The sequence below is a fragment of the Pholis gunnellus genome (genome assembly GCF_910591455.1).
Source record: "Pholis gunnellus genome assembly, chromosome: 3".
In the NCBI taxonomy this organism is placed as follows: Eukaryota; Metazoa; Chordata; class Actinopteri; order Perciformes; family Pholidae; genus Pholis; species Pholis gunnellus.
This window is the reverse complement of record NC_136529.1, coordinates 29565002-29578915: the sequence shown is the minus strand read 5'-3', so window position 1 is coordinate 29578915 and position 13914 is coordinate 29565002. Positions and strand designations below refer to the sequence as shown.

The 13914-nt window shown below is 44.2% G+C and overlaps 1 protein-coding gene across 1 annotated transcript in view; it reads left to right on the top strand.

Annotated features, from left to right (window-relative positions):
- Positions 1 to 13914, top strand: part of ptprt (protein tyrosine phosphatase receptor type T) — a gene marked incomplete at its 3' end in the record, with an annotated part of 196071 nt that overhangs the window by 82503 nt on the left and 99654 nt on the right. The window contains exons 10-11 of the mRNA XM_079185368.1: positions 2837 to 2873; positions 5629 to 5685. Coding sequence (XP_079041494.1) covers positions 2837 to 2873; positions 5629 to 5685 — 94 coding nt within the window. The remainder of the gene's footprint in view (positions 1 to 2836; positions 2874 to 5628; positions 5686 to 13914) is intronic.

Sequence of the window (13914 nt, the reverse complement as noted above, 5' to 3'; positions counted from 1 at the left end):
AGGAACGTAGAGAGACAACAGGAAGCTCACAGAGGAACGTAAAGAGACAACAGGAAGCTCACAGAGGAACGTAGAGAGACAACAGGAAGCTCACAGAGGAACGTAAAGAGACAACAGGAAGCTCACAGAGGAACGTAGAGAGACAACAGGAAGCTCACAGAGGAACGTAGAGAGACAACAGGAAGCTCACAGAGGAACGTAGAGAGACAACAGGAAGCTCACAGAGGAACGTAGAGAGACAACAGGAAGCTCACAGAGGAACGTAGAGAGACAACAGGAAGCTCACAGAGGAACGTAAAGAGACAACAGGAAGCTCACAGAGGAACGTAAAGAGACAACAGGAAGCTCACAGAGGAACGTAGAGAGACAACAGGAAGCTCACAGAGGAACGTAAAGAGACAACAGGAAGCTCACAGAGGAACGTAGAGAGACAACAGGAAGCTCACAGAGGAACGTAAAGAGACAACAGGAAGCTCACAGAGGAACGTAGAGAGACAACAGGAAGCTCACAGAGGAACGTAGAGAGACAACAGGAAGCTCACAGAGGAACGTAAAGAGACAACAGGAAGCTCACAGAGGAACGTAAAGAGACAACAGGAAGCTCACAGAGGAACGTAGAGAGACAACAGGAAGCTCACAGAGGAACGTAGAGAGACAACAGGAAGCTCACAGAGGAACGTAGAGAGACAACAGGAAGCTCACAGAGGAACGTAGAGAGACAACAGGAAGCTCACAGAGGAACGTAAAGAGACAACAGGAAGCTCACAGAGGAACGTAGAGAGACAACAGGAAGCTCACAGAGGAACGTAAAGAGACAACAGGAAGCTCACAGAGGAACGTAGAGAGACAACAGGAAGCTCACAGAGGAACGTAAAGAGACAACAGGAAGCTCACAGAGGAACGTAAAGAGACAACAGGAAGCTCACAGAGGAACGTAGAGAGACAACAGGAAGCTCACAGAGGAACGTAAAGAGACAACAGGAAGCTCACAGAGGAACGTAAAGAGACAACAGGAAGCTCACAGAGGAACGTAGAGAGACAACAGGAAGCTCAGACAGGAGACAGATGGAGAGACGCTGGTGTTAGAATCCTCATAGGACGGACATGCTACGTCTCATGCTACGTCTCATGCTACGTCTCATGCTACGTCTCATGCTACGAGCCATTAATCAGAATCATCTATGAGCATTGCTTCACATTATTCCTATAATACACTCAAATAAAAAAGAAAGAGTTTAAAGAGGAACATCTTATTGATCCTGATGTTCATCATGTGTGTTTTTGCACCAACAAACTGATCAGTGATGAATAAGAAACTAATAACATTGGAACACTTTTAATGCTGTGTGTGTATGTGTGTGTGTGTGTGTGTATGTGTGTGTGTGTGTGTATGTGTGCGTTTGTGTGTATGTGTGTGTTTGTTTGTGTGTTCCTGCCTCATTAACTACAAATTGCATCTACTTTGAATTATTGTGAGCCTTTTGTGACCCGTCTCATGTGATTCTGAACTCTTGGTTGATGAAACGAGGACATTTTGAAATAACTGATTTGATAGATGAAGAAACTGAACATCTCTCCTTTATGTCATTATAACTTTGTGCTCAGCTTCAATCACTGATGTTAGAAACCACAAACCAAGCCAGAGATCTAGGAGTAGTTCTGGACTCAGACCTCAACCTGAACAGCATATCAAGACTATGACATCATCAGCCTCCTATCACCTGAAGACCACATCAAGGACTAGAGGACTCGTGTCTCAGCAGGATTCATCTTCAGCAGACTGGACTCCTGTAACGGAGTGTTTACAGGTCTCTGGAACAAGTCAACAGAACGCTGCAGCTGATCCTCACTAAGACCAGGAAGAGGATCACATCAGTCCAGGTCTGAGGTCTTTGCACTGACTTCCTGTCCAACAGAGAACTGACTTTAAAGTCCTGCTGTTGGTTCATAAAGCACTGAATGGTTTAGAGCCAAAACACATCTGATGTGCTGCTACCTGATGAACCATCCCGACCCCTGAGGTGGTCTGGACCGGTCTACTTCCTGTTCCCAGAGTCACAACTAAACATGGAGAAGCAGCATTCAGGTGTTCTGCTCCACATATCTGAACCAAGGTCTGCTGAGACCCTCAGCTGCTTTAGATCCAGACTGAAGACTTCTCTGTTTGCTGCCTTTAATTCAACACATTCAAGGAGATGAATACATTTCTGCATTTTACTACTGTATTCTATTTCTTACGTTGCTTTTTATTATTTTAATGAATGTTCTTAACTGTGTTTAAATCTCTTCTTTTGCCTCGTGTTTTGATCTTTTGATGGTTTGAAGTGAAGCGCTTTGAATCACCTTGTTGTTGTGCGATACAGATAAACTTGCCTCATGTAAGAAATAACAACATGGCAATAATCCTCCTTACAGCAGGAATGTTGCTCAACTATAACATGACGACACAAGTTATGAACGTCACAGTGTCTTTGAACGCACCACAGAGAGTTCTCTAGTCATGGAGACACAGCCCTGTGTTTGACCAGAGAAACAGCAGCGATCACTTCATGGTACTGGATTAGATTCAGAGTCTTCAGGGTCTTCAGGGTCTTCAGTATCGAGAACATTTAAGTGAACTCTACCTGGACCTGAACTCAAAGTCAGTCTGGAAGGAAACTGACATGAAGCTTTGGAAAGAGTTCATCAGTCAGAGAGCTCTGACTCCTCGATGATGATGATGTCCTCCATCAGTCAGAGATGAGCGACCCTGCTGCTCCCTCCGACTGTTATTAATATATAATCAAATAAAATGATGTGATTTCACCTAAACAATGTCTGTCTCTCCTCTCCACAGGAAACCAAAATCAACTGTGTCCGCCTGGCTAACAAAGGTATGAGCACCCTTCCACGTCTGGAGTAGAGGACGTTATGTCTGATTTAACTTGTTAGTGATGTCGGCCCCTAGAAAAGTGTCTCACACACACACACACACACACACTCACTCAGCCTTTAGGCAGCTCGTCTCCATGTTCTCCTGCATGACTCCTCTGCATCGCCTCGTCTCTCTTCTTCCTCTTTCATTGTCTGTGGTCCTCTGTTCTTCATCGTCTCTCTGCCTCCATGCTGCTGATGAGTGTGTGAAGCGGAGCATCAGGGCCGTGAACGTGCTGATTGAGCGCCTTCATTAAAGCCGATGATGGACGCTCACCGTCCCACCCTCTCCCCACGTCTCCCATCTTTATTTGCTGCTCATCATTTGTGTGCCAGCCGATGTGCTTTGAAAGCTTTTCAGCTTGCTGTTGATTCTCCTCATCTCGTCTCTTTGTTTCTTTTCTATTATTTCATCTGCATCAGACATTGATTAGATTCTTCCACATCTCTGTGTTCTCCGACTCTTTTAGCTCCCGTTTTGTTTCTCATCTGCATTCATTGCTCATTTCTCTCTGTAATCACTTTCTTTTCTTCCTCCATCCTTCTCCTTGTTTTCTGGGTGCAAAGTACTGAGTGTGAGGTTTACTGTGTAGACGCTGCTGTCTGTCTGCATGCATGTGTGTTAAAGACATGCTGCTAACTTCAATGATATAAATAAACTCAAACTTTAAAAAAGCTTCTGCTAGCTGCTGTCCGCTCAACACCTGCTGTCTGCTTCAATGTGTCCGAGACAGTGAAGTCCGCTGCTCACTAGAGGAAGCAGCTTTAGTGACGTTAGAGCCAAAGATCCTGAGAGGAAAGAGGTGCTAGCTGCTAGCTGCTAGCAGCTAGCTGCTAGCTGCTAGCTGCTAGCTGCTAGCTGTGAAACCACAGCATTTAATGTGGACCATCATGAAGCCCAAACCAGCCGATAGCTGACCAGCTGTCTGTTGATATCAGGAAGTGGATTAGTGAATCCATGTGTAGACCTGGTCCACGTTCTTCCACTGATTTCAATCGGTGCATACATAATTGTGTGTAACCGTAGCAACAAAATTTCTGCTTTTTGCTGCTTTGTCGTTGTTTTTGTGTCAGAATAAAAGAAACGAACCGACACGAAACAAACCTCCAGAAGCCGAGCAGAGCGCTGTGACATCATTCCTCTTTTGTTGCATCACAAAGAGGAATCTGTCATGGACGTAAAGAACAATGTTCAAACCAGTGAGGCGCAAATAACATCAAATACAAAGATGAGATTTAGATCGGGCAGGAAATGATTTATCAAGTTATTCTATAAAGAGGAAACATGCTGATTAACCACTTCCTCTCTGCAGCGCTGACTGTAGTTTAATGAACGTCGTTTTACCTGAAACCTGCTTCTTTGACTTCACCAGCTGAGGTTGAACGTTTCAGCTCTTTGCCTCTGAGGAACATGACTAATCGTTGAGATGAGCTCTAGTCTGAAGGTCGTGGTGTGGAGGCCTCCTGCTGCCTCAGTGTTCTTCTGTAGACGTCAGCTGTTCTACAGTCAACAAATGATTTGAGTTCAGCTTCATGATCCGTGTTTGTGTCTGAACCAAGAACCAGATCACAGGTCCAGTCTTTGCTCCAAACTTTGCAATCAAGTTCATTCTTCCTCTTCTCTCTTCATCTCTTCATGTCTTCATCTCTTCTCTCTTCATCTCTTCATCTCTTCTCTCTTCATCTCTTCTCTCTTCATCTCTTCTCTCTTCATCTCTTCTCTCTTCTTTCTTCATCTCTTCATCTCTTCATCTCTTCATCTCTTCTCTCTTCATCTCTTCATCTCTTCATCTCTTCATCTCTTCATCTCTTCTCTCTTCATCTCTTCATCTCTTCTCTCTTCATCTCTTCTCTCTTCTTTCTTCATCTCTTCTCTCTTCATCTCTTCTCTCTTCATCTCTTCTCTCTTCATCTCTTCTCTCTTCTTTCTTCATCTCTTCATCTCTTCATCTCTTCATCTCTTCTCTCTTCATCTCTTCATCTCTTCATCTCTTCATCTCTTCTCTCTTCATCTCTTCATCTCTTCATCTCTTCTCTCTTCATCTCTTCTCTCTTCATCTCTTCTCTCTTCATCTGCTACTTTTATTTGTATTAACCCGTCCAGCCAGACCGGCCGACTCAGCAGTTAACCCCCAGCACCACATCCACTGAAACACATCCTGACACCAGGTCCACTCTCATCCCAGTCCACCTCCTGACACCAGGTCCAGTCCACATCCTGACCCTAGGTCCAGTCCACCTCCTGACACCAGGTCCAGTCCACATCCTGACCCTAGGTCCAGTCTCATCCCAGTCCACATCCTGACCCTAGGTCCAGTCCACATCCTGACCCTAGGTCCAGTCCACCTCCTGACACCAGGTCCAGTCACATCCCAGTCCACATCCTGACACCAGGACCACTCTCATCCCAGTCCACATCCTGACCCTAGGTCCAGTCCACCTCCTGACACCAGGTCCAGTCCACATCCTGACCCTAGGTCCAGTCCACCTCCCTAGCTGTCCTACTGGTCTTCATGGTTCCTCACCACTGCTACTTCTCTCCTGTAAGACAGATTGTGCGATGGAAAAGTCTAAATCTTGATGAAATGGATGAAGGAAGCTCTCTGTCTCTTTTTCTTAGCCTCTTTTCTTCTCTCTCTTCTCTTTTTCTTGTTGTTGGTTTTCTTCCCTCTCTTCTTCATGCTTTCCGGCGGGACATGCGGCCCTTGGCCTTAGTGGTAATAGGTAGGGGACAAATAACAACGCCGTACATTCTAGTCATCCCCAGCGAAGGTGATTATTGCTTCATAGGCACAACATGTTCTTCCCTATGTTCTACTTTTTCATCAAAGTACCACCATGAACACAATGCACTGTTTCCTGTTTCTTTGGTTGTCACCTCTTATTTCTCCTCCTTTTGTTTCTGGACTCTTTGGTTTTTATCTCATCTTCATCTTACTGCATTAGTTGCATGTCTGCTCTGCTTCCAGTGTCGCTGGCTGTGTTTGAACCTCTTCTTTCTCTGTCTGGCACACACACAGACACACACACACACACACACACACACACACACACACACACACACACACACACACACACACAGTGGAACCATGCTGCTAGTATGAGGACAGTAAACTAAAGACTTATGAGAAGGAAACACTGAAAATCAATGAGAAAATAAAGGAGCTGAATTCATTTTGATCTGTTTCTCTCTTTAAATGAACCGCCTTCAGTGAAGATACATCATTTACTGTCAGCACGGTTCCACTCTGACATGTCTGATGAGCTTTCACTGAGTGAGTGATTTGATGAAGACGTGTGGAGGATGATGACGATTCCCTAAATTTGAAACAGTGTGAGATCCAACACACACATTTTATTGGTAAAAGGTCATAAACAAAACTCTTCAACCCGCCTTCAGAGGCTTGATTACTTTAATATTGCATTTTGCACTTTTTCCATCCAACATGGCACCAAGAAATGATTCTAATAAGTTTCATATGACATTGTTGTGACAGAACAAACGCCCTGAAACACTTCTCTGAACTGCGTGAGTGTCTCGTTCCCTTGTTCAGCCGATCACACATTCAGAATCAGTTGTTTTGGTGGTGGATTGATTTTAAAGGCGTTGGCTTTGATTGGAGCACTAAATCATTTTAATCTTCCTCCAACGATCAAATCCCTCTTCAGACACAGAGCTCACCCTGCAACCCTCCGCCTCCCATCATGCTAACCTCTGAGTGTGACCATCACATGCTGGACATCACTGCCATCTATCGTCTGTTGCACTAATAATCCACATTGGGAGTCCTGGTCCCAGAGGGGACACTAACAGAGAGTCCTGGTTCCAGAGGGGACACTAACAGAGAGTCCTGGTTCCAGAGGGGACACTAACAGAGAGTTCTGGTTCCAGAGGGGACACTAACAGAGAGTCCTGGTTCCAGAGGGGACACTAACAGAGAGTTGTGGTTCCAGAGAGGACACTAACAGAGAGTCCTGGTTCCAGAGGGGACACTAACAGAGAGTCCTGGTTGGTTCCAGAGGGGACACTAACAGAGAGTCCTGGTTCCAGAGGGGACACTAACAGAGAGTTGTGGTTCCAGAGAGGACACTAACAGAGAGTCCTGGTTCCAGAGGGGACACTAACAGAGAGTCCTGGTTCCAGAGGGGACACTAACAGAGAGTTGTGGTTCCAGAGAGGACACTAACAGAGAGTTGTGGTTCCAGAGAGGACACTAACAGAGAGTTCTGGTTCCAGAGGGGACACTAACAGAGAGTTCTGGTTCCAGAGGGGACACAAACAGAGAGTTCTGGTTCCAGAGGGGACACTAACAGAGAGTCCTGGTTCAAGAGGGGACACAAACAGAGAGTCCTGGTTCAAGAGGGGACACTAACAGAGAGTCCTGGTTCCAGAGGGGACACTAACAGAGAGTCCTGGTTCCAGAGGGGACACTAACAGAGAGTTGTGGTTCCAGAGAGGACACTAACAGAGAGTCCTGGTTCCAGAGGGGACACTAACAGAGAGTCCTGGTTCCAGAGGGGACACAAACAGAGAGTCCTGGTTCCAGAGGGGACACTAACAGAGAGTCCTGGTTCCAGAGGGGACACTAACAGAGAGTTGTGGTTCCAGAGAGGACACTAACAGAGAGTCCTGGTTCCAGAGGGGACACTAACAGAGAGTCCTGGTTCCAGAGGGGACACTAACAGAGAGTTGTGGTTCCAGAGAGGACACTAACAGAGAGTGAGAGTTCTGGTTCCAGAGGGGACACTAACAGAGAGTTCTGGTTCCAGAGGGGACACAAACAGAGAGTTCTGGTTCCAGAGGGGACACTAACAGAGAGTCCTGGTTCAAGAGGGGACACAAACAGAGAGTCCTGGTTCAAGAGGGGAAACAAACAGAGAGTCCTGGTTCCAGAGGGGACACTAACAGAGAGTTCTGGTTCCAGAGGGGACACTAACAGAGAGTTCTGGTTCCAGAGGGGACACAAACAGAGAGTCCTGGTTCAAGAGGGGACACAAACAGAGAGTCCTGGTTCAAGAGGGGACACAAACAGAGAGTCCTGGTTCAAGAGGGGACACAAACAGAGAGTCCTGGTTCCAGAGGGGACACTAACAGAGAGTTCTGGTTCCAGAGGGGACACTAACAGAGAGTTCTGGTTCCAGAGGGGACACTAACAGAGAGTTCTGGTTCCAGAGGGGACACTAACAGAGAGTTCTGGTTCCAGAGGGGACACTAACAGAGAGTTCTGGTTCCAGAGGGGACACTAACAGAGAGTCCTGGTTCAAGACACAGTGGTCCACAATGTGACTTCACATGAATACAATAATTCATATTCTCCTGAGGGAAATTGAGGTTGCAAGGCCGAGCACAAAGAGGTATGCATGTCATGTTGAAATCCTAAATGAATGACTGTATTGTGTCGTTATGAAGCGGGTTCTTTACCTGCGGATGAAAGCAGAAGAACTCTGCTTGCATTCAAACGTTGTTTCACTGCAATGCTGAACATTGAACGGATACTTTTTGCCACTTATTACTTTTAGAAATGAACAGAAACATTATCCTTGAGGCATGATTATTAACTAAAGCGCTGCATTCTTCCTGTCACTCGTTAATTAGTTGTAGTCGGATAAAAGGAAACACTGAATACTGAGTGTCTGTGAGTAACATACGATTTCATTTTATTCATTGATAGTCTCCAAGCAGCTTTCCTGAAACATTATGTATTATATTAGTTTCTACTTCACTGAGTTTAAACAGTGAAACCACAACGTGGACTTTGTTGGAGCTGGTTCCTGTTTTAGCAGCCGGGCAGCTGCTCTTCTTCTTCTTCTTCTTCTTCTTACATCACAAAGTTTAAATGGGCTCCGACCCGAGAACCTTAAATACAGAATCTGACCACACAAACACCCTTTGGACAAATCTCAACATCTCAATATCTCAACATCTCTATATCTCAACATCTCTATATCTCAACATCTCAACATCTCTATATCTCAACATCTCTATATCTCTATATCTCTATATCTCAATATCTCAATATCTCAACATCTCAATATCTCAACATCTCTATATCTCAATATCTCTATATCTCAATATCTCTATATCTCAATATCTCTATATCTCAACATCTCTATATCTCAATATCTCAACATCTCTATATCTCTATATCTCTATATCTCAATATCTCAATATCTCAACATCTCAATATCTCAACATCTCTATATCTCAATATCTCTATATCTCAATATCTCTATATCTCAATATCTCTATATCTCAACATCTCAATATCTCAATATCTCAACATCTCAACATCTCTATATCTCAATATCTCAACATCTCTATATCTCAATATCTCAATATCTCAACATCTCTATATCTCAATATCTCAACATCTCAATATCTCAATATCTCAACATCTCAATATCTCAACATCTCTATATCTCTATATCTCAACATCTCAATATCTCAACATCTCAACATCTCAACATCTCAATATCTCAATATCTCAACATCTCAATATCTCAACATCTCTATATCTCAATATCTCAACATCTCTATATCTCAATATCTCAATATCTCAACATCTCAACATCTCTATATCTCAACATCTCAACATCTCTATAATTCTATGCTAATATTGACTCTTTTTAGATGTTTTTGATTGGCTGAAGGGAAATTATTTTCCATGTGATGCAGCAGAAACCATGTATTATACACACTGTACACTGTTAGTATTTGTCCTGAGGTCCATTATAACTGACTGTGGTGCAATACTGTGTGTGAGTGAGCGGTAATGAAGGTCTATGGTGAAAATAATTCCTTCAACGTTTCACTTTTGCAGTTTAGTCACACACAAACACACACACAGTCACACACAAACACACCCACACACACAGCCTGTGCTTCCCACCATCAACATGTGCTGCCTGCTTGCTGCTCTGAGTCGGTTTAGTCTCTGAATTTGATCAGATTCAGAGTGTTGAGACTAAAACTCTTCAGGCTGTTAGTAGGTGAATATCTGGCAGCGATGTGACGTTTTCAGGACACAACAGCAGTCAGTGTTGAAATGCTGCTCAAGCTGCATGCAGAGTTTGACTGCTGACAGAGAAAGAGACCACAGAGAGGAAAATAAATACAAACGGAGACTGAAACTGAGCTGAAGAAGTGAGAGAACAGAAAAGACAAAGCTCAGATGTAGATGTGTTTCCCGTCTTGTTGTAGCATCGTGTTTGCACACACACGTCTGGGTGAATTGTTGTGTGAGTCTAAGAGGTCAGGTTGTAAAGTACTCACCAGTCAACCACTCTTTTCGCGTTTCTGTGAACTTCATACACAGCGCCTGGAAATTGCTAAATCGACACTAGAAATTCATACAAAATTCGAAATGGCTGACTTCCGGTTGGGTTTAGAGCTCAGAGCCCGGAGACTTTTTTTAAGTCTACATGTGGTTCATCTGCTTACCAAATTTTATACATCTAGGTGAGACATACTACGAGGGCTGCATCGTCGAAATATTGTAGGGGGCGCTATCGAGCCGACTTGCCACTCTGAAGCATTAAAATCACATCAGATAACTACATTCAGGATTTTAAATGTGTGTGACAAGTTTGATTATGTTTTGAGTATTTTTAAACCCTCAAAAACACCTTTGTTTTTCATTACATTACATTACATTACAGTCATTTAGCAGACACTTTTATCCAAAGCGACTTACAATAAGTGTATTCAAAATAGGTATTCAAGAGAACTACTAGTCACCAGAAGTCATGAGTGCATCTCCTTTCCCAAACAAGCATCTAAGAGCATAACCCAGAGCCAAAGTACAGAAACAAATGAAAACAAGTGCAACAAACTAGTATGAATACAATCAGTGCTGAGTGGAAGGCTCAGGGTAGAGCTTCTTGAAGAGGTGAGTTTTCAACCTGCGCCAAAAGATGGGCAGCGACTCTGCTGTCCTGACATCAGTGGGGAGTTCATTCCACCATCGTGGAACAGCCGTGACCGGGTCGATCGGGGGGGTCCTCTGAGCGACAGGGAACCGATCGCCCCGAGGCAGCAGAGCCAAGTGGTCGGGGGGGGGGGGGGGGGGTGTAGGGCTAGACCATGGCCTGGAGACAGGAAGGAGCTGTTCCTTTCACTGCCCTGTAGGCTAGCACCAGAGTCTGAACCTGTAGACTAGCACCAGAGTCTGAACCTGTAGGCTAGCACCAGAGTCTGAACCTGTAGACTAGCACCAGAGTCTGAACCTGTAGACTAGCACCAGAGTCTGAACCTGTAGGCTAGCACCAGAGTCTGAACCTGTAGGCTAGCACCAGAGTCTGAACCTGTAGACTAGCACCAGAGTCTGAACCTGTAGACTAGCACCAGAGTCTGAACCTGTAGACTAGCACCAGAGTCTGAACCTGGATGAGAGCTCTTACAGGGAGCCAGTGTAGAGCACGGAGAAGGGAGGTTGTGGGAGAACTTGGGGTGATTGAACACCAGACGAGCTGCAGCTTTCTGGACGAGCTCCAGAGGTCTGATGGCCGACGCCGGGGCTCCGGCAAGTAGAGAGCTGCAGTAGACCAGGAGGGAGATGACCAGAGCCTGGATGAGGACCTGCTCCGTCTCCTCAGTGAGGAAGAGGAGAATCCTCCTGATGTTGTAGAGCAGGAATCTGCAGGAGCGTGTAACCGATGAGATATTTGCTGAGAACGACAGTTGGTCGTCCAGGGTCACACCCAGGTTCCTCGCAGTCCGAGTTGGCGTCACCACGGTATCATCCATGGTGATGGACCGGTCTCGGTGCGGGCAGCCCTTCACCAGGAGGAACAGTAGCTCGGTTTTGTCCAGGTTGAGCTTGAGGTGTTGTGTCATCATGAACTGGCATTATGAACTTCTTACATTTGTGTGAAACTAATTTGATGTTGATCTGATTTACCTACTAAGAGAAACAAGCCAAAGTTTAGAGACTTTAACTTCCTGTCTCCAGTAGGTGGCGCTATGACTATTATACATAATTGACCTGCGGATGTCTTCAGGACTGGAGTCTCATCAAACATGTGAAATCTGGTAAAGATCTGATGATGTGGAGTCAAGTTACATCAGTTTATTTGTTCGAAGGATCAAAATTCGCCGAGCCGCCACGTCGCCGCCCTCCAACAACTTCTTACAATCTTCACAACGAAGCATTATCAAGGTCTGAAGGCTTTTCTGACAACATTTTTGGAGGGATCTGATTCATCTGAGAGGAGCAGGATGTCAAACAACTTACAACTTCCTGTTGCCACTAGGTGGCACTATGACTATGATTCTAAGTTGTCATATAGATGTGTTATGACATATGAGAGATTTGGGGCAGATTAGACAATGTACGGCCGAGTTACAACAACTTCCTGTTTCGTGGCGAATGGTGTTTTTTTGCCGCCACGCCACGGATACATAGTACGATAACTTTTTGATATTTGAGTAGCTTTTAAATGCCAAGGTCTCAAGAGCAGACTGACCAAATCTGAAGTCGATCGGGTTAAATCTCTAGGAGGAGTTCGCTAAAGTATGATGCCTTGTAATGGTCCAAAAACGTCATAAAATTCAAAATGGCCGACTTCCTGTTTGGTTTAGTGAAAAATGTCCACATGTTTCCACGTGTCCATCACGTTCCACATACCTACCAAATTTCATACAGCTAGGTGAAACCCAATGTTGGGGCTACTCAGTAGGGGGCGCTATCGAGCCAATATTCCATACTGCAGCTGGACAACACAATCAGACATTTAAAAAAATCCCAGTATCCCAAGCAGAGACGGACGAGGAAGGAACTAACTGAATAAATAAATAAATATACAACAATATTAACAATAACGGCCTAATAACTACGCATTCGTTAAATGTCACAATGTTCTGCTGCTTTTTAGAAAAGGTTTCACTCAGAAGAGACTGATCCAATATTACAGAAGGAATCAAATTAATAAACACTTTAATTCCATGAATGATGAGCAGATTATTTAAAGTCACAGCATTGTGTCATGAACTTGTTTGTTAGATATTAAATTACAGATTGCATCGTCTGATGAACTGTAGAGAGAGAGAGAGAGAGAGAGAGAGAGAGAGAGAGAGAGAGAGAGAGAGAGAGAGAGAGAGAGAGAGAGAGAGAGACAGAGACAGAGAGAGAGAGAGAGAGAGAGAGAGAGAGAGTCATGTATCTCAGTAATGAAGAGTAGAACACATTTAACTGGGTTAACTTTAAACAGCTAACGTACACAACTAGTAACAGAGACACTGAGACATCACAGCACGTCAATAAATACAATATGATGTAACATAATATAGTAATATAATAATGTATTATAATATAATGTATTATACTGTTATAATATAATAATACAATAATGTATTATAATATAATATAATGTAATCAAATATAGTGTAATATATTGTAATAATATAATAATACTCTCACATACATCACGAGGTCTGCAGGGACCAGATGATGAAGCACTTCAGTGGTTTTAGTTTAGAAAAGCTCCAAAGTACTTAAACCGCATCCTGCTGACCTGAACACTGATGTCAACATTAATGGAAACTGGTGTGTGTGTGTGTGTGTGTGTGTGTGTGTGTGTGTGTGTGTGTGTGTGTGTGTGTGTGTGACAGGGAGGGAGAGAGGCAGCCATTATCATTGCTCATTAAGTTATGGAGACTAAAGATAATATTAATCCGTCATCATCATCTGCACACACACACACACACACACACACACACACACACACACACACACACACACATTCACAAGGATGGAGAGAGACTCATTCACAGAGGTACACAGACGTGTTCACATTGTGACATATACACAACTACACACATACACACAAATATTCAGAATCAAAGGCACATTTAAGAAAAGCTATGGAACCACACACACACACACACACACACACACACACACACACACACACACACAGAGCGCTGCAGCAGCATAGCTCAGATTAGTAATCCTGTTAGACACACTCAGCCATGCTAACGCTAATCCACAGAGGAAGCAGCCA